This window comes from Castanea sativa, chromosome 10, assembly GCF_040712315.1.
Source record: "Castanea sativa cultivar Marrone di Chiusa Pesio chromosome 10, ASM4071231v1".
Classification (NCBI taxonomy): domain Eukaryota; kingdom Viridiplantae; phylum Streptophyta; class Magnoliopsida; order Fagales; family Fagaceae; genus Castanea; species Castanea sativa.
In genome coordinates, this window is record NC_134022.1 from 2,134,115 (window position 1) to 2,155,654 (window position 21,540).

Sequence of the window (21,540 nt, forward strand, 5' to 3'; positions counted from 1 at the left end):
GAGAGTGAGCCCTAGGTCTTGTGTTATGAAATTGGTAGCTCTTTCCATTTCTTGAGAACCAACCTGCTAATTAGGCCTTGAGCTAATTGATGAGCCCTTGGACAAGGTGCCACTTATGAAGGGCTTAGGAATTTTGCTCAACTTGTTTCATGAAAAAAAGGGGAGTGCCAGTGCGAGTTATGTTTTACTTCCTTTTCTTTTTAATATTTTACCTACTGTTCATATTTATATATCAATAATCCCCTACGATTCGCATATAAATTTTGCATTAGTGTACAGTAATGTAGTTGTGGTATTTAATTTGTCATTGCTGCTTGTAGTGAGGTTTGTCATCCATCACAGCCTGAGTAAATCAATGGAGACATACTATCAGGTTTTTTGTTTTTTTCTTTATCCAACTATGTTCACCTTGTTTAGAAATGCTCTATTCTCTCTGTAACCTCTCTTACTGCAGGAAAGCGGCCGAGCTGGACGAGATGGACTCCCTTCTGAATGCTTACTCTACTTCAGGCCTGGTGATGTTCCTAGGCAGGTAGATTTCCTTTGACATTCTGTGTTTTTCTTATATACTTTGGTCAACTAATCTGTAATCTATGAATTTGAAATTCTCTGAACAGAGTTCTATGGTGTTCTATGAGAATTCTGGACTGCAGAATCTCTATGACATTGCACGATATTGTCAGGTACTGTTCTCCTATTGTCATAAAGATTTTGCTTGTTTTTAGTTTCTGAACAGTATTAAATTAACCTTTATTTTGTTAACTTTGTTCAATTGAATGCATGCTTTGGGAAGTGTCCCTTCCATGTCTTTTGTTGAATTTTGTGATTCCCTTTATTTGTGTTTTGTTTTCTTTGAAAAGGGCTTGTACACATACTTACATGTCTTTATTTTATCCTTTTCTAATAAATCTTTTACTCATATAAAAAAAACACATCTTACTTTTTTTAATCCACAGCCAAATGATTCAAAATTTGCCTAAGTTTTACTGTTTATTTAAAGAACAATCTGACTAAAAAGCTATAACCAGTTATAGGTTGGAACATTTTTATGATTTCTGCTTCTAATGATACTATTTTCTTTTACTGGTAGGGTAGATGCGTGCCCAAAACTTTACCCTCCATCTCATTTTTGTGGGAAGTGTCATTTGAGTTAGAGCTCATTGTGAGTCCTTAGGTTAAAATATGATTTAGTCCTTGAATTTCATGTTAGGTTTTGTTTTCATCCCTGAACTATTTATGGCTTGTTTTTGCACAAAAAACTATCCTAGGGGTGTTTTGGGCTCAAGAAACTTGCTCCAAAACTCCAAACTCTTATTTCTTGTGAAAAGTTTGGCTCAAAGGCATGGTATTTTTGTGCAAAATAAGATCAACTTGGTACTCTGCACAAAAGCTATCCCCTAGGTGTTTTTGGCTTAAAAACTTGCACCATGACCAAGCTCGTTTTTGCACCAAAACTTCAACCACTTTATTGTGTCAATTTGTTTGTGATGTTTTGAAATCATTTCATTGTTGTCCTTGCCGTGTCTTGCTGTGACTGTGAAGGAGAATTGTTGATGAGGTAGTCATTTTTTTTCCCACCTGTGATTTTATTATTGACGTGGCATGCCAAGCCTCAACATGGTTCATTTATTCAGTAAAGATGGCACCATGTGACATACATGTGATTCAACATTAGTTAGCAGTCCTAAGTAAGCCAAGTGCATGTGGCACAGCTCTTGTCTGATTTTTTTTTTGAGCCTTACAGTGGCCTAACGTATCATATTAGCTGTTAGCAACACAAGGAAAGATGGGAAAAAGTTATGCAGTGTTGACAACTACTGTTCACATAATGATGGCAAGACAAAACAAGGGTTCCCAATGCATTAAGGACTGAACTGACACAATCAATGGTTGAGGAACAGAAATGGAATCTAGTACATTGTTCAAAGATCAAAATTGTATTTTGAACAATAATTTACTTTGTTAATGATTAATTTAGCTTAAGATTTGCATCTAGTTCATTGTAGATTCTATGTTTAGTAACGTTTTGAAGCTGGATGATGTTTAAACGCTTATGATCAAGCGTATTTGTTATTCTTGCAATTGAACTGGATTGACACTTTTTAGCAAAATTAGATCTTTTTCAAAATTTTATTTTTTTGTATATTATTTTTATAGAAAAGTATATGGCCAAGTCTACCTATGAAGACCAAGCTGTTTTCATTTATATGTGATAGGCAAACCAGAACATTGAGCCTTTTCTTGTCTTTGCTGTCTAACTAGCTGTTTTAAAGTTTATTAATATTCCTAGCCTTACAATTAACTACATGTGAAATATATTTTAAGTAGCTTTCATTTTTGTTGCAGTCTAAAAGACAGTGCCGTCGGAGTGCCTTTTTCCGGCATTTTGCTGAGCCATTACAGGATTGCAATGGTACTGTTTGGAGTTTCTTCTTTCTACCATAATTGCTTTTCTTCTGTCATCTGGGTTTTTCGGATTCTTAAATAATGTAAAACTTAATTAAAATTGTCTCAGGGATGTGTGACAATTGTGCATTCTCAAGTGACGTGAAGGAAGTGGATGTCACTCGTATGTTTCATAAACCTTTGTTTAAAATAACATCTAACTATTCTTTTATGGCTCAAGATATTCCTGTATTGTTTCTTTGTTGGGTTTCTTTATCTTGAGCATCTCACTAGTCTTTTTTGCACTACTTTGGTAGATGGCTCTGCCACTAATGTTTCTGGTTTGGACACTATTAATTTTAGTTCCTCTTTTTCATGATCTTTAGTCCTATATGTTCCTTAATTTCCATTTAGGGTGCGTTTGGATACCGTTTATTTTGCTAAAAATTGAAACACTATAGCAAAATAATTTTTAAATGTGTGAATAGTGCTGTGGGACCCATTTTTAATTAAATTTTTGGTGAAAAAAGATGTTTGTGGGTCCTGTGAATAGTGCACGAGACCCACAAACCTTGCCATTCCAGTGAAATGTGTAGACATTCAAAGTGGTAGTGGGTCTCGTGCACAGTGCAAGAGACCCACTGGCAAGTCTGTGTCCCACGTGAAATGCACTTCTGGTAAAAAAAAAAAAAAAAGAGGAAACGTGAAACGCAAAATGCAAAACGCACCATTTTCATCCGTATCCAAATGCATACTTAGTCTCATTTTTGTAAGTAAACTTGTGTTGCAATATTCTTACCTTCATATTGCATCTTTTATGATCTCTCACGGTTAGATGTGGTTAGATTGGTGGCGGACTTTATTATCTTGATTTATGTAACTCTTCGTGTTCAAGTACCCTTTCTTCATCCATTTCTTCTCTTTAGCATCTTTGTCTTCTCAGTCATCCTTCTCTTTAGATCCTGAAGCTGTTAGTTCCTTCATGTCATCAAGTTGCGTCCATGCAATGTGAAGCGTTTTAATTGAGGAAGCATCATAGGTTGTCCTTTGTGTCTAAGAGTGAGTTGTGTCAATAATTTTTTTCACTTAGGACATCAGATATTTGGGTTCCAAAAAGGCAATAAGAGTCCATCATATTCTCTTTGTATACGTCTTGTGCACTTGGGCTATGCCTGTTTTTCTTTAATGAAATTTAGTTTTACTTATATATTAAAAAAAATAAAAAAAATAAAAGTGTCCCATCATATTTGGGCTTTAGTTATTTTGTAATTTTTGTTTGATACTTCAATTCGTATCTTTCTATTTGATAATGCTTGTTTATATTTGATACAATTTTTCTCAATTTTTTGATGATCACAGCATTTAATGCATAATTCATTTATTTTTTTTACATACAATAAAATGGTGTGCAAAAGTGTAAGTTGAGACGTTTATTGGAGGATACCTGTGCGCTTTTATTCCATGCTAGCATTCCAAAACCATATTGGAGTGTTGCAGTGCCGACAGCCTATTATTTTATCAATTGCATGCCTTCTGTTGGCTGTGGTGCTTATATCCTTCATGCTATCTTGTCTCCTGGTAAAGTCTTGTTCCATTTATCTCCTAAGCTTTTTGGGTGTATTTTCTATTTTCACATATTAGGTCCAGGATGTGATAAACTTGATCCTAGATCTCTTAATGTATTTTTCCTAGGTATTCTTGTACTTAGAAGGGATACAAGTGTTATTCCCTTATTCCCTTACACCTTGCCATCATTTTTTAGTGTTGATGTCACCTTTCTTGAGTTGACCTTATATTATTCTTCTAGTTTTGATAATTCTCCTCCACATGTACCTTGCCTCCATTCTCTCCTCCTACCACTATTCCCAAAAAACTATTTCTAGTGTATAGTCCTTAGCAACCAAGTCCCATTGAGAATTTTCCCTAGTTTGGAATCCACTTTTTGATTGTGATGCTCTTCCTACTATGCTGCATAAAGATAAGTTTACTTGTCATCCCATTTCCTGGTTTGTAACATATGTCTCCACCTTTTTTTGCTTTTATTTCTTGGGTAAATTATAGGGTCGATTTTGGTCTATGAAGCACGGGTGCGTTTCGGGATTCGGGTGCGGGTGCGGGAGCGGGTGCGGGACTCGGCAATTTCTGAAAAAGTAGGGTGCGGGTGCGGCGGGGTGCGGCGATTAAAAAATTATTAAAAATATTTTTATTTATATTTTTAATATATTGCTAAACATACTTTTTTCACATTATATAAACATATACCAAATTTAAGAACAATAGTAAATAATAACTAGAATACAACTTCATTATATAAACATTCCATGATGTTTGAAAATTAAAATACAACTCACAAGTTTGAAACTAAAGTCTAAAACAAAATAAAAGATACATCAACAAGACAATCAACAAGACAATCAAACACCAATTTCATCATCCTCAAGATCAATAGCTTCACTTCGAACTTCACTTTCACTAGTAGTAACACTAGTGCTAACATTCCCTATAACCATGGCCTCCAACTCTGGCTCATCAAGTGTAAGAGCTGCATTCTCAAGAATTCCAGCTCCTCCATGTATGTCGCTCTCATTCCAAGAGTCTCCTGCAATATCCCACATCTTTGTATCTCTATTTATGTACTCCGCATTGCGCCTTGACAAGAGTCGAAGATTAGAATGCACATATACCAAATCCTCAGCACGTGCAGGAGCCATTTTGTTTCTTTTTAAGGAATGAATAAATTTGTATGTGCTCCAATTCCTCTCAGCACATGAAGATGAACAAGGTTGTCCAAGAAGTTTAAGGGCAAGGGTTTGAAGAGTTGGAAATGTGGAGCCATGGTATTGCCACCAAACCAAAGGTTGTAAGACCCACCTATCTGTCAAGACAGCTGGTGAAGGAAACCTCCCTCCTGAAAATGCAGCAAACTCAGACTTCACCACATTTAATTCATTCACATCTTCAAAGAATCGATCCAAACACTTGCTCCTTTCCATAGAAATTTCATGATCTCGATGTGGAGGGATGCGTTTTGAATTCTCCAAAAGCCATTCAGTAGAGTAATACCTAGAGTTAAAGATTAAAAAACAAATATAAATGAAACGTATGTTTTACTAGAAAGGGGAACTAAAGAAAATAGAAAATAGAAAATAAATGTACTTACCTAGGATTTAAGGAATGAGCCAAGCAGTGTAGTGGAGTACAATTTTTAGTCCAACGATCAATAAGTATATCATACACCACACTCCAAAATGAGCTATACTCATTATCTTCCAAGCCTTCATGTCGATATATTGCTATCTTTACCTTCTCTATCATTGAATCCCACATCTCATACACAAGATGAAGACAAGGCTTATACGTATTCGGCTATTCGTATCATATCATAAATAGGTCTTGTGAATTCAAGGATATAATCAACCTTATCCCACCAAAGATCACTTAGAATCATCTCTTTCACCTTTTGAGCTTTTCCAACATCATCCTCCCTATAAGAAGCCCATTGCTCACTAATAGCCATGGCTTGAAGGCATCTTTTTATCAACTTCAACCTTTTTAGCATTATCACAACCGAAGCAAATCTAGTATCAGCAACTTGGAGCAATTTTAATGGACAAAATTCATTAAACATATCCAACCACATTGATTGGTTCATGATAACAACACGTATGAAGGATGCATCATCGGCAATACGTGTAATCCAACTACATTCCTCATATGTAACTTCATTCTTTTCGGTGTTTCTTCACATATATTCTTCAAAGCTTGAGTGAGAGTGTGGACATCACTGGGTGTCCTAAATTTTTTAGTATACTCACACTCAATAATAGCTCCAGCAGATTTCATCACATTAGCATTATCAGTGATGACTTTGACTACTTTCTCATGTCCAATCTCTTTTATAGCATCCCTCAACACCCCGGACAATATAATGTTTGTCTTTGAACTCACGACCCATCAATTGCCTTAAGAAACACGGACCTCCATCGATACAGCCATAATATTAATAAGAGGCCTCCTTTGTGGATACGACCATCCATCGAAACTATACTTACACCATTTTCAACCCAAAAGTCCTTAATTGGTTTCAAAAGTCTATCAACATGAGCTTTTTCTCTTTGCAAAAGTGTTGTTCTCAAAGCATTGTATCCGGGGAGGAATATAACCTGGAATGTTATGAGTAACGGCATATGAATAGGAACTACGATAATATGGGTTTCTTGCAAAGTTAAATGAAATCCCACCGGTGTAAAACATCCTAGCAATTTGACTATCCAATTCATGTCTAGAATTATTCCGGAATAATTTCTCCACCGTAGGATTCACAACCTTCCTCCTCTTATTACCATCAAAGGGATTTGTACTATCACTCTCTTCTTGTGTACGAAATGGGGGAATACTCCCAATAGGCCCACGGCTTGGGGAGGTGGGGGTAAGGGAATTTGTTTTCTCCGTTCTCTTTCTAACTTATCATTCTCAACTTGATCATGCATTTGCTGCATTTCCAACCTATGGCTCGGTGTCACACTAGGGCATACTCTAATACCTTTATTAACAATTCTTAATAAATGAGCCTTAACCCTAGAATAGGATCCCAAATAAATATTACCACAATAGTTGCACTTAAAGTGTGTGTTTCCACCTGATTTAACAGTAGAACCAGATGGTTTTTCTATTTTAGTCACATACTGCCAAAGAGGAGCTTCATCATTTGGCATTCCTTCATTAGATGAAGGTGAACCTTTTGTGCTAGTAGCTTCATCCATTTCAAATTCAACAGATTCAATTTAACCTACAAATAATTTCCAAATATATAATAACTATTAATTAAATAAAAAATCAAACCCAATGTCACATACTCACAAAAAAAAAAAAAAAAAAATCAGATCATCACAGATTCACAATTCACAACACAATCACAAATCTAAGTAATAATAACTATTAAGTATTAACTAAATAAAAAATTAAACGTCACAAGACTCACAAAAAATAAAATAAAAAATAGAAAAAAATCAGTTCATCACAGCCACAACACAATCACAAATCATAATAACTAATAGTTGCAAATTTAGCTATTAACTAACTAAAAAATCATATATTAACAATAAACTAAGAGTGTGAGTGTGAGAGCCATCAGCTATGATACCTGACAGTAAGGGGAGACGGAGAGCAAGGGAGACGAAGTGTGAAGGACCGAAGTTAGAGAGTGGGAGAGACTTGAGACTTGAGAGCACTAGCTTGAAGAGGCAGGGGCTGGGCAGTGGGGCGGCTGAGAGTACAGAAAAAAAAATGAAGAGAGGTTTGGCTGCTGGTGCTGGGACGAGTGTTCTGTGAGGACTGAGGGTTTCAAAAAAATGAAGAGACCTTAAGGGTTTCCAAGTTTTTTTTACAAAACGCAGCCGTTTGGCTTTTTTTTTTTTTTTTTTTTTTTTTGGGGCTAAGTAAAACGGTGCGTTTCGCACCTGTTTCTTTTTTTTTTTTTTTTGAATTTCGGTCGTATCGGCCGGTATCGGCCGATTTCGGCCGGTATCGGCCCGTATCGGCCGAAATCGCCGGAATCGCCCGATACGGACCGATTCAGGCCGAATCGGCGCGCGTCGGTCCGATTTCGCGCGCGTCGGCCCGAATCGGCCCCGTATCGGCGCGAATCGGCGCGAATCGCGCCGAAAAAAATAATATTTTATTGCCGGACGCGGCACGGACGCGCAGGCAGCGGCGTCGCCTGCGCGTCGCCGCGTCCGGCCGCGTCCGACGCGGGTGCGGCGGCCCAAACGCCGCACCCGTGCTTCAGAGATTTTGGTCTTCGAAAATTTAAAAAATGGGACAATTTAAAAAAAAAATTAATATAAAAATATCTTATAAAAATGAACACATCATTCATATTGTATTATATTATTTTTCTTTATTATTTGGTTAAAAAAAACCCCAGCTTTGATTAACAAAGAAAAAAAAAAGACACTATTTGATTAAAAGGAAAAAAAAAAAAAAACACATTGAAAGATATTGAAACCATAGCTTCCTTGAGATACAGGAGGAAAAAAAAAAAAAAAGGAACAACGTTAAGCACACAGACACAGTGGAGAGGGAGGGGCAGATTTGGTGTTTTCCCTCTTACCCTACTTCTCAGTTTCTCTCCTAAAATCACCCCAAATTGGGGAGATAAGATTTTGGTGGGCCTAGAGAGGAAATACCTAGGCCCCACCAAGATCTCTCCAATTTTCCACTCCAACCAAACAACCCAAAAAACCCTTCTCTCCTCTATTTTCTATCCTCCCTGTTTTCACCCCAACCAGATGGACCCTAAGTCTATCCAGGAGTCTTTATCATCTGTTCCAGGCTGGAGAAAAACATTCCATCAGAATGATACCTGGGACATAGTTTCTCTTCCGTCCAGAAAAAAATATTGTTGGTTATCACTGGATGTATACTGTGAAGAACTTGCTGGACAGTTCTATTGACCATTTGAAGGCTCAACTTGTTCCTCCCATTCTTGAGTTGTTTAAATTTTAATTTTTTCGCTTCCCTTTCTATGTTATTAAATATATGTATGTCTCACAATTTGTCTTCGGAACTTTCGGCCTGGCTTGGGTTATGCCTAGATTGATTTCAGACTTGCTCTTTGGTTGGTGGAATTGGCTGGGAAAGCATTCATCTCAGATCTGGAATTTAGTCCCGTTGTGCCTCCTTTGGTGTATTTGGAAGGAGCGGAATCGGAGGACTTTTGAGGATTTGGATTGCTCTAATGATCAGTTGCTTGCTTCTTTTAGTGGAACTCTCTTTGATTGGTCTCGGGCGTGTGGACTCACGTCTAGTGACTCCCTCCCTTCTTTTCTATGCTCCCTTTTCCTTTTGTAATTTCTTAGTTGTTGGTTCTCTCTCTTGTCTCTCTTTGTTTTTCCTCTTGTATTTTTTGGGTTGCTCTATGTTCTTCAGGCATAGAGTAGCCGCTCGTATATATATATATATCTCTTACTTATCAAAAAAAAAAACAATTGATGATTATAGGTTTCTATATTAATATGAGCATTGTTTGCAGGTCATGCACAACTTATGGTTTCTTTGCTGCAAGATGTGCAAGAGAATGATCAGAGAATGACGATGTTACAATTGATAGACAAAATGAAAATAAAGCACAAGGAACTAGGTTGGTTTTATGCCTTTAATTCATTGTCCACTCTGTTGAATATGAATAAGCTGGATATCATGTATAAGCAGAGCAAGGCAACCATAGATATCATGTATATGTTAGTATTACCAGTATACGATATTGCTGAACAATACTGCTGCTATTTGCTCATGGCTGATTTTTTAACAATACTGCTGCTATTTGCTCATGGCTGATTTTTTATTTGAAGACTTTGCCCATAACATACTTATTGATTACTTAGTGAAGTGGAAAAAAAAAGGATCAAATACTTATTGGTTGCATCTTTGAAGATGGGACTGTGCAAGAGTCAGATTTCCAGCTGGGATGAAGTGTGGTTTGAATTATCTAAAAGGCAAAGGATTAAAGACCATCAGTAAGGTGGTTTTTGCTGCTACCATCTATCAGATTTGGCTTCAAAGAAATAATAGTAGGATTCTATTAGAGAGGACTGTATTGTCAAGAATATTAGGGATGTTGTAAGGTTTAGAATTAGTGGTAGTGGGAACTGGTAAATTCAAAAACTCCCTGCAGAACTGGGCGTTATGTGCTGTGTTGACTGTGGAGGATTCCAAGATCTATTCTTTATAAGGCACTTAGGAATGAGGATGGCTCCTCTTGCACTATACCTATTAAAATATGCAGTAGCAGGCAGGTATGGGCCCAGCAACTAGATGGGCTTCTTGAAAAAGATTCTCTGCAATCTACATCATGGGCTGGTTTTATTGCTAATGCCTAACACTATGTTATAACAATATTTTGAAAGATGTCTTATAAAGCAATGGTCAATGCTCCTAATATTTCTTTCAGGATTGTTTTGACTAATCATAACCAATAAATGAAGCTCTCCTCCTTTTGTTCTTCGAAATTCATGTCATTTTTATTAATCCTTACATTGTATCTTTTTTCTTTCTTTTTTATTTTAATGCACTGCTTGAAGCCAATACCTTTCTGTCTATCATATGGTAATTTATCATATTACAAATTCCCTAGGTTCTGAACTGAAGAGAGAGGAAACAGAACAGCTTGTCATAAAGCTTATATTAGATCGAATATTGGTAAGAATCTCCTCTCTTGACCTTATATAATTTTTAAAATCTTGATAACTTTTCTTGGTGAACTGCTAAAAGCCGTGCAAAAAGTTGCGTAAATTTTATTTGTTAATTACATTCAATGTGCTACAAAATGTGCAAAATTACCATGTTCTGAAAGAGAAGAAATTTTTTTTTTTTTGAACAAAATAGACCTACTAGTTTATTATGGCATTATATGCTACATTTCTTGCACACATTGTGCACAACTGATAGGATTTACAATGCATGAATCGAATTTCACATTTTTCTAACGAAAATAATTATACATTAGAATTTGAAGCAGTAGTGACTAACCATTTGAAATATGGGTGTCGGTAGAGAATGTATTTCATCTGTCTGACACAATCATTAGTTTTTTTTTATTTTTTTTATTTAAGTTAAAAAAGGGGACTAACTGGTGAATTCACTGCCCCAGGCCCACTTGAACCCTACTCATGAATGGTGTGGGACCAACCGCACAGTTAATGGGGAGTGCCAATGCTTGAACTCTCACCCTCGGACTCACAAGTTGATGAGTTGGAGGGCTTCCTACCACTAAAGTACCTCTGCTGGTGGTGTATAGTAAATTCACTAGTTTGCCCAACGTGGCAAAAGAAATTAATAAAATTAATTTCCATCATGCTAGATGTCAAAAGTCTATAAATGTCACCCTAATAGCTCTGCATGTTTTAATTATTGAGCATAAAATATCAGGAATTTTAATGTTCATTTCATACTTCTAAATTTGTTCTATAAACAGAAAGCTAGCCACGGCATGAAAAAAAAAAAAAGAAAAAGTCATTAACAGACACATGAACCCACAAAGATGAGCAGCGGAGAGTGTAACACAAAAAAGACTGCTTACTTTCTTAAGACACGTGCATGTGAGCACAAATACACAGACACATGCAAAAATAAATGTGTTTGAATGATATCTGGGTTTGTGAGCTTTTGAATTGAACCTTTGTTAGGTTGGGCTACTTCTATGCTAAACAAGTCTAGCCAAGCCTTAGCCAAGTGTTTGTGACAAGCTTGTGAGTGCTTTGCATTTTTAACCAGATTCTTCCTACCTTGGTCTTTTAAAAATCAAAGGGGTGTGCCGGTGTGGAATGCTAACTTGTAACTGGGCTATTTTTGGTAATGCTGTCTAATTGGATGTCTATTGTAGGAAGCCATTCTATTTTTTCAATCTACGATTTAATGGATTTTTGTAACTTATGTACTTGATTGTTATGATCCCCAGCTGTATACGTCGTGGATACTTGGGTGATTCTTTTTTATGATTTGAATAAAATTTACATCACTTGTTAAAAAAATAAAAAACTGGGCTATTATTGGTCTATAATACAGAATTGTTGTCCAATTATCTGTATCTAAAAGATCTGTAATATGATAAAATCTGCCCTTAAAACTCTGTTCTTTCAGTTGACCAATTGAAACTTTGCTCTTATTTCAACTCTGCATTTATCAGTATTTTATATGGAACCAATGTATTCTTGATGTAGAAAGAAGAATTTCAGCATACAGCTTATGCCACAAATGCTTACGTAACATTAGGGCCATTTGCCAAGCAAGTCTTACATGGTAAGTGTTCTTCATTTTGAAAGAAAATGCTTGCTTATAAGCAGTTAAATTTCTGGAATTGATAGTCTATGAATTCTGTTTCTTCAAACCCCTTTCATGATATTTACAACAGTTATTTGTAGAAGGTAGCCATAAGTTCAACCAGGGTATTCTTGTTATGAACCTCACCTGTTAGTATCTTTTTCATTGTGTACTCCATGTGGTACTTATCTTTATGTTTTTAAGTCAGCAGGACTTACCTGAACTAATAGGATATTCCATGGCAGTAGGTGCCTTTCTAATGGTTCAAATCATAAATCTTCAGATTGAGTTGCTATATTTATTGTTCTTGGATTGATTCTTCAATGTGTGAGAAACATACAGCAAGGTAGACTCTTGAAAATATAATAATTAGATCTGATTGCTCCCTGCCTGATCAGATTACGCACGCATTCGCTTACAACGATACATCTTGCACATGTGTGTGTGTATATATATATTTGCTGTTTCACCTTACACTCCTGAATGAGCTCAATTGGATTACTGCTGTCATTTATTTTTAACTTATTTCCTCATTCAGTCCACCATTATTTACTTGTCCCAGCAATATTTTTCAAAAAAGAAATTTTTTTATAATAGGCCTAAGTGCATTGCTTTTTGTCAAATGCATATAGGAAAGAAAAATGTGAAACTTGAAATTTCTAGCGGAGAGAAGAATACGGCTAGTCTGAAATCAACCAAACGCAGTCTTTCATCCTCTGTTTTGGAGTTCAAGCTTGATGAGCTTCGGAAAGAAGTGTCTTCGATCCATGGGAAAATATTCCCTCATTCTGTCCTGTCTACTCAACAAATCAGCGTGATAAGTGCGCAGAAGCCAAATTCATTGGAACAGGCAAGTTCACTTGTCCAATTGGTTTTGAGTACTAATCCTCCAATGAGTTTGTTTCAATAATGTCTTGGTTTTTTGATCTTGTGGTTTGTGCATCTAATATGGTTATGAAAGCCACATATTCATTTGAACTCAGGAAGAAGGGGGGGGGGGGGTTCAAACGCATTGTGCGAAATGAAAATATGCAGTATCAGAAATATCATGTAAATGCAATTTTCACAATATTTTTGTTCTGAGATCTTTCAAAATTTGATCATCACCCTTGATTGTGAAAATTGAGTACAAATATGATAACTGTGATGTGACAAAAATGTGAAAATTAAGGTCTTTTGGATGAATGTGAATCTAAACTTTTTAAAAAATAATTGTGTATTAATAGGAACTTGTAGCAATTTTGAATTCTCAAGTCGGAACTGAATTGTTCATTTCTTTTTTTCTACTGAAACCGCAGTCATAACATACCAAATTTTTCTTACAGTTGGAGAAAATCATTGGGAAATTGAAGACAGAGAAGTATGGAAGTAGAATTCTTGAACAAATTGAGAAGTACCGCGATTGTGTTCAGACTGATGAGTTAAATGAAGGGCAAGGAAGTCAAAATAGAGGCACCAAACTGCGGAAAACCAAAAAGGGTCAGACTGATGAGTTAAATGGAGGGCAAGGAAGTCAAAATAGAGGCACCAAACGGAGGAAAACCAAAAAGGATCTCGTTGTCATTGAAAGCAGTGATGACGAAGCATGATAGGATCAGTAATTTAGAAATTGAAGAGGGGATTTTGTCATTGCCTCATTCCTTCACCACCCCTTATGGAGAGGTAGGACTATGTGCACTCTTATGTATATTTATAACTTGAATATTTATTTGAGAGGTAGGACTATGTACAAACTATATGAAGAAATTGAAACAAAAGAAGAAAAAAAAAACGTTTGTTCATTTTCAAATGAATAAAAGAAAAAGAAGCTTTTATATACTTTTCAGTTTTTAAAATAGATTTTCTAGAGCCATTGGAAGTTTTTTACTTTTTCTTTTTTGATTGTTTTCAGCCAATTGTGTGACAGGTTGAACGTCTAGAATATGGAGAAATAGCTTTATTTTATTTTATTATTTTACAATTACAGGAAAATCGTGACTTATAAGCTCTAAGTTACGATGCGTTTGAGGAATTTGTCCAGTGAATACTTCTAGGTGTGTTAATTAATCTATAAGACTTTTGGTAACTCAATAGTTGTTGCTTGTGCAAATATGTGAGAATAATTGAAATTCTTTAAATTATGAAGTCAATTACATAAATACAAGTGTTTAGTCCTATGGGTACAATTAAAAATAATCATAATTATACAATTTAAATTATATATATTTTTAGAAGATATTCAAATTATATATGGTATTTGCTTACACTTTTTTTAAACTATATATTTCTAAAATATGTAATGGTTTTTCATTTTATATATATTTTAAGCAGAATTATATTATTATGTTTTAATGTGATTACTCATAAGTTGATATCTCTTGTTAAAAGTTATTTAAAAGGGGCTTCAAGTTCTTACGGTCTAAAGATGTATAATTTTTGGTATTTATGGTTATGTATCCTTTTTTTTTTTTTTCAGAATTAATAATTTCTCACTACAATTTGTAATAGTAAAATGTATTGCTACGTAGATACCTCATTTTGCAACATTTGTTTGACCTCATTGAGGGCAAAATTGTAGTTGCATATTTCGATGGGTAAAATTGTAATTTTAATTGTCAGATGTCCTAAACATTCACATAAAACAAATCTAGGAGTCCATAATAATCAAAATTATGTCATGTGCTTCATTCGAGCCATCAGATTAAAAGTTCTTTTAATAGACAAATTAAGTTTAAATGATTAACATGCATCCCTATGATTAGGAAAAGGCACGCGTGATTATGGTTAATCAATTATGATTGGGGTTGTACAAGAATCCATCTGGACTGACAAGCTGAATCAAATTCGAACCCATCGAACTGCATAACAAGGCTTCCAATTGTGAACAGGGCGGTTGTCAAAGGCATTCTTGCTCATGGCTGATTTTTAATTCAAAGACTTTGCCAATGGCGACTCTAGGAATTTTTCTCGAAGTGTTACTTAAGAAACGTAAATGATATAATCTAATAAAAAGAGAAATTTATATATTTACAATAACAACAATAAAAAAAAAAAATATCATTCATTCACTAAATGTATAACAAATTTAGGAGCAAAATTTAATTTTATTGGCATAAAAAAATCTGAAGATGTTTCCCAATTCATTTTAAAGGGTGGACAAATAAAAAATTTTAAACCCTGGCCTTAAGGTGGCTCCCCCTGGACTTTGCCCATAACATACTTATTGATTACTTAGTGAAGTGGAAAAAAAAGGATCAAATACTTATTAGTTGCATCTTTTGAAGATGGGACTGTGCAAGAGTCAGATTTCCAGTTGGGATGAATTGTGGTTTGAATTATCTAAAAGGCAAAGGATTAAAGAACATCAGTAAGGTGGTTTTTGCTGCTACCATCTATCAGATTTGGCTCCAAAGAAATAGGAGAATTAATAATAGTAGGATTCTCTTAAAGGACTGTATTGTTTAGGAGGATTATATAATATATTGTGTAATATTAAATTATGGTAATATTAAAAAAAAAAAAAATCTTAAACCATATCATCATATATTTACAGTGAACCAAGAGCTCCCCTAAAAAAAAAAAAAAGTAAACGTTAGTGAGGGAAGCTGCAGCATCAAAGTCGACGAAAAAGAGAAAGATGGAGACAATTAGCATTAAGGCTTGTTGGCTTAAGAGTCACATTCGGGTTAGGATAATTAGCAAGGATTTGAAAGGTGGGAGATTGTACTTGAAGAAAGGGGAGGATGTGGATGTAGTTGGGCCGAGAATGTGTGATGTATCGATGGATGAGAGTAGGGAGTTAATCCAAGGTGTGTCACAAGACTTTCTTGAGACTGCACTGCCTCGCCGCGGGGGGCGTGTTTTGGTTTTGTATGGTAAGCATGATGGTGTGTTTGGAAATCTTGTTAGCAAGGATTTGGAACAAGAAACTGCTGTGGTTCAGGATGGCAATAACCATGAATATGTAAATGTGCGGCTTTATCAAATTGCAGAGTATATCAGGGATCCCACCTACCTCGGATATTGATTTGTTATTAGTGAGTAGTTCAAACAATATTCTTTATCAAATTCTTATTCTTGCTTCATGTGTTCACTGGATATTCTGCTGAGGTTTTAAAATTATACTGATTGTTTCAATGAAGGATTTTTTTTTTTTTTTTTTTTTTTTAATATGGTGGTTGCTGGATTTACTTATGAAAAGTTAAACTAGACTTTAAAATAAAAATTTCTCTTTTAGTATGACATTTAAACTTTAATGGGCTCTTAGCCTCTTAAATTAGATTTTTCGATGAGAAGGGGCTTTGAAAAAAACGGGGTGGGTATCATATGGCAGGCTGTACATTTATGTCTTACTTCTTATGTGGTTGATTTGGAAGGAACACAATAAATCAATAATAGGGCTTTTGAGGATTTATAGAAGAATCCAGCAATGTTTTTTTTTTTTGATAAGTAAAGAGTCCAACAATGTTGAAGTCTAATTTCGTGAGGGTTTTGTTTATTGGATGGCAGTTTTTCCTTGTTTTTCTTTTTCTTCTATTTTTGAGTTCATTGCTTATTGTACCCTTGCTTGAGTGTGTCCTATGATTGACAGCTTGTGTACTAGGCACCTTCCTTGATTTTATCATACAGTTTTATGCTAGTATCAAAAAAATAAATTCCATTTGTGTGCCATGAAGTAAACTCTAATCCATTGTCCTTATTGTCATTTTGACTTGCCAATTTGAACAAATGCAACCATGGGTTTTTTTGGCGTAAGATCATATATCAGGTCAGGTGTAAACAGTAAACCATGTAAACTAGTTCTGTTTGTTGTATTATCTTCTAACCATAAATTAATCTTATGGGTACTACTTATAGATGTGTTTGAATATCTCAATAATTGAAGCAATTTGATTGTAGAATCTAATACCTATTCCTGTTGCTGTGGCTAACCGAATTGAGAAACTTCAGAGGAATTTCTTATTTGATATTCCTTTGAATTACTTCCATGTTGCCAATCGCTTACCATCTTTAACATAAATGCTTTTCTGAATTAAATGTAATGGTTAGAACCTAGAACAATGATCACATATGAAAATTAAAGAAAATTGTAGCTAGAACATATACTTCCATGCCGCAAGGACTAAACCAACAGCTTCTTGAAACAATTTTCAAATGGCAGAACATAATATGACGTCACTACAAAAAACGTGTTTTTGGGCCGCGTTTTTGTGAAACGCAGCTACAGTCAGGGATGTTGAATTGCGTTTTACAAAAACGTAGCTCCAGGGAAAAAGTATAGCAGCGTTTACTAAACACGGCTATAGACCCGGTTTGAAGCCACGTTCTTGGGTGTTGAGGCTGCGTTTGGCTGGTAGGACTTAAAAACGCGACTCCAGAGATTTTTTATTATTATTTTTTCATTATTTATGGAGCTGCGTTTAAAAAACACAGCTTCAGACATGTTGAAGCTGCGTTTCATTAAACGCAGCTCCAGACATGTTGAAGTCGCGTTTGATTAAACGTAGCTCCAGACATATTGAAGCTACATTTAATCAAATGCAGCTTCAATATGTCTGGAGTTGCGGTTAATCAAACGCGGCCTAACATTTAGTATAAACAAAAAAAAAAAAAAAAATCCCTAAATCATCCCTAAATCAGAAAAGCTCTCAACCCTAAATCATCTCCACCCGCTCCTCCATCGACTCCTTCCTGCTCTTTCTCACTCACCTGACCAAACCCGACTCCTTCCTCGCTTTCCCTCCTCTCATTTCGAAGCTCTTCTACGGCCTCACCGACTCCTCCTCTTTCAAACCCAACCCATCTAACGGCCTTCCTCGTCTTTCAATCTCCGCCGTCGATTGGCTCTCCCTCGTCAAATACGTCTCCCTCCTCTCTCCAATCTTTCTCCATTATTCAATTCAAAACTCAAACACGATCCTGTCAAACCCTCCGATTCCATTTCCATCAAAAGAGCGACGAAACGAGCACATGCAAAGGGTGCAACCTTTATCTCTGACTAACAGTAAGTTTTGAAAATTGTTTGTTTTGATTTTTGTTTTTAGGGTTTCCATTTTTGGTTTAGGGTATCGATTTTCAGTTTATGGTTTCGATATTTTGTTGTTTTCAATTATTTTTTTTTTAATTTTTTCAAAAATTTAATCTCCTAGATCAACAATTTCTTCTTCATGCCATAATTAATTTTATTGTTGATTTGTTCCATGCTTTCACAAAAACTATACTTTCTTTATTCAATTTTTCCTTAAATTTTGATTCTTTTTGTGAGTTTCTGTCTGAGCTTTAATTGATTTATGAAATTTATCTTAAACGCACCTTAATAGCCGAAGTGCAGCTTAAGTGATATAATCGCATGCCCCTTAATCAAGAATGAAGATATTTAGCATTTAAGGTAATTGCTAAGTGGAACCCATGATTTTTTTTATCCTCTTTGTACTTATATGTTTTTTTGCTAGTCTGTACAATATTAAACAATTAATTAGTCCACAATGGCTGTGGATGCGAATTTTGAAAACTTATTGGTGTACAACTTGAACTAGGTTGGTTAATATATGTGGGGTGTACTAATTACTTAATACAATCTGATAAGGAAACCCACATTCACATTGCTGAACTTGTTATATCCCCTATCTCACCTTGTCATAGTCAAATTGTAATCTTTACTTGAATTTTGTTGCATTCGAAAGATGAACAGGGAAAGAAAATTTGTTTAAAGGGTCAAGTGTGAACATAAAGTGTACAAGTTTAAGTTTTAGTGCTTTTGTTGCCAGCATAATTTGGATTCAATATATGAAACTTGTACACAAAATCTACCTTTAAGTGAGATAAATGTGTAATACGTTAAATATATAGAATAATTTCATATAAGATAAGTATATAACTAGTATCCAAGTCCTCATGTGACTCCAACCTTTCACAAAGGAGACTTTGAGCCCTATGGATGATTTCCTACCGTTTTCAAGAATCACTAATTTTGTATTTCCAAACCACCTGTTACCCATGGTTTTCATTAATGACCTTTGTCACCTCTACCAATCATAACATTTTGTGGGATATAAAGATTGGCTAACTTGTGTCATACCATTTGATCTTGTTTCCTCTTTAATTGCACATTTTCCTGCAAATCTTCACTAATTTAGTTTCTTAATCCCAGCAAATTCTCCCTAATTTTAGTAAACGATATGGCTATATTTCCATTTCAGTTTTTCTTATAAGAACCGTAACATCTATTTCTGAAGAACTTTGACTTTATGTTTCAATTAATTACTTTTTTCAGTATTTGACCATTTGTTTTCAATTACTATATTTTAATTGTCTTACATTAATGTTCCTGTAATCCCAACCATGACTATGGAAAGTATGGTCTTATGGAATGGGAGGAAATCATAAATTAGTCATCATCATAATTCATTAGAGTGGATGGGGATGGGGTTCTCTTTAATTTCATTTTTCTTTTCTTTTTCTTCCATTTAATACTTTGATTTACATTGGTAGATTTCAGTTTCTAACTAATTTCTTTTACCAAAATTTTTACTCGATCAATGTATGTAAATTTTCAAATTATATGTGAGCAAAAGAAAAAACCTAATATGCAAATCTTATAGAGAGAGATAGAGAGAGAGAGAAAAAAACCCCTATTATGATACGTTTGGCCAATCCTCTTGACATTGATTTTTTTGGATGATATTGATAGTTAGATCAGAATAGCTCTAATTTTAGGCTCGAATAGACCAATTAGCTCAACTTTTCATTCTTTTCTTAAATCTTTTCCTTATTCATATTACCTATATATATATATGATATTTATCTTTTTTATTGCTGCAACATTATCCCAGAATCCGTCCTCTTTCTATAACCTACAGCGATTCATATTTTCACAAAGCTTTTCTATTGATTTTTTAAGTTTCTACTACGTTTTCCATGCTAAATGCTCAACCCTCCCTCTCTTTACTCAGGCTTTCCTGCACTCCCTTCTTCATACATTTCCCAACATTTATGTGATTTTCCAGTATGCCATGTCTTGCTTCTCTCATTCTCATACTCTTCCTTCCTCTATTTGATTTTTTTTTTTGATAATTCAATAGTTAATGAAGAATTTAATTTGAACTCTAGACATTTCTATTGAACCTCAATAAATATCAATTAAGCTACAAGACTTTTGGTTTTAATTTTAAATGCACACAATTCCAAAACATTTTATGGAAAAATATCCTTTTATCAAAACCCCTAGTGAAACAGTCAAGGCTGTTACATACCTTAGCAAGAACTTCAAAGGTGATATGGTGTACATAGGTGGGAGGGTTTGGGCCACTATCTTTATCATTGTGCATCCTTATCCATGAGAAAAATTCGTTTCAATCTTAGCTACCAACCTTTTACTTTCAAGACAACTAGTCAAATTTACTTACAACAACTAAAGAGAGAGATTTGAACAGTAGTTCTCCTAATAAAAGAGAACATATAACACCACTGAGCTATAAAACTTTTGACCAAACCACTATAATTTAGGTGAAGTATTTCTTGCATTTTTATGAAACTTTGGTTACTACTTACGTAACAAATTTTATTTTTTGGAGAATATTTATGTAACAAATTTAAAAGTGTTATATATATATAATTTCAGAAGAAAATGACATGGCATGCCCCCACATGGTAAAGCATGGACCTTGCCACAGACTTAAGTGCTCATGCGTGAGCAACTAGCTAGGCGTGTTTAAGATAATGCCAAATTGTTTTAATCTAACCTAATAATAATAAATTTAATGGGCTTTAGTAATAGTATTTCGGATGTATATTATATATGATTATATTCTATATATTGTATTCCATGAAGTAAAAGAAATCGAAAAGAAGTAAAGAACACAAACTAATAATAAAAGGGATTTCGTGGACATACTGTCTTCTACTTATTTCATAGAATTATAAATTCTAAATTAAGCCAATCACTTAACTTTACTGGGGCCACTAGTCCATAACTTAACCTGGGCCAATCTCAATCTCTACATCGATTGGAAACGGATTCTCCATCATGAAACTTATGAGAAACTTACAAAGTGTATTTCTGCTAACCCACTGACTCACTGACACACGCCAAAGTGTATTTCTGTCCCTGTCTTAATGTAAATTTATCATATATATACAGTTTGTATTCCCAGAGAGAGAGAGCAAGAAAAAAAGAAAGAAAGAAAGAGACCCACCTCGACCCAGTTCCCTCAGAACCCAAACCAAACGCCTATCAACGTCAAGTCCGCCCAACCCAACACTGCCCGCACCGTCAATGGCAAGCAATACAACGGCAACGGCAACGATAACGGCAAATAGCGCGAATTTCCATTGGAAGGGAGGGCCACCCGGTTGGAT

General features: G+C 35.1%; 2 protein-coding genes across 3 annotated transcripts in view; one reads left to right on the forward strand and one right to left on the reverse strand.

The window, feature by feature from the left end:
• LOC142613399 (ATP-dependent DNA helicase Q-like 2) overlaps positions 1-14,039 on the forward strand; it is a 32,850-nt gene extending 18,811 nt beyond the window's left edge. Inside the window, exons 12-21 of one of the 2 annotated variants that reach the window (XM_075785756.1) lie at positions 321-373; positions 455-532; positions 618-683; positions 2,347-2,413; positions 2,516-2,569; positions 9,419-9,526; positions 10,520-10,584; positions 12,105-12,183; positions 12,837-13,054; positions 13,530-14,039. In XM_075785756.1, coding sequence (XP_075641871.1) covers positions 321-373; positions 455-532; positions 618-683; positions 2,347-2,413; positions 2,516-2,569; positions 9,419-9,526; positions 10,520-10,584; positions 12,105-12,183; positions 12,837-13,054; positions 13,530-13,793 — 1,052 coding nt within the window. In that variant the 3' untranslated portion in view covers positions 13,794-14,039. Of the gene's footprint in view, positions 1-320; positions 374-454; positions 533-617; positions 684-2,346; positions 2,414-2,515; positions 2,570-9,418; positions 9,527-10,519; positions 10,585-11,035; positions 12,189-12,836; positions 13,055-13,529 lie in introns of those variants that run through there. The other variant, XM_075785757.1, reaches the window with a different exon arrangement.
• LOC142613046 (uncharacterized) lies at positions 4,763-7,148 on the reverse strand. The gene is made up of 6 exons (XM_075785231.1): positions 7,025-7,148; positions 6,729-6,928; positions 6,364-6,548; positions 5,843-5,963; positions 5,546-5,751; positions 4,763-5,448 (listed from the first exon to the last, which is right to left on the reverse strand). Exons 1-6 carry the CDS (start codon positions 7,146-7,148, stop codon positions 4,800-4,802), a joined length of 1,485 nt encoding a protein of 494 aa, XP_075641346.1. The 3' UTR covers positions 4,763-4,799.
• Positions 14,040-21,540: the final 7,501 nt, after the last annotated feature.

Excerpts from the sequence above, each read along its gene's own strand:
- LOC142613046 (XM_075785231.1), bottom strand. The coding sequence starts at position 7,148 with ATGGATGAAGCTACTAGCACAAAAGGTTCACCTTCATCTAATGAAGGA. Across the intron at positions 6,549-6,728 it reads TAGTACAAATCCCTTTGATG|GTTATATTCCTCCCCGGATA; the intron begins GTAATAAGAGGA and ends ATAACATTCCAG. Across the intron at positions 5,964-6,363 it reads TTATGGCTGTATCGATGGAG|ATTTGCTTCGGTTGTGATAA; the intron begins GTCCGTGTTTCT and ends TGCTGATACTAG.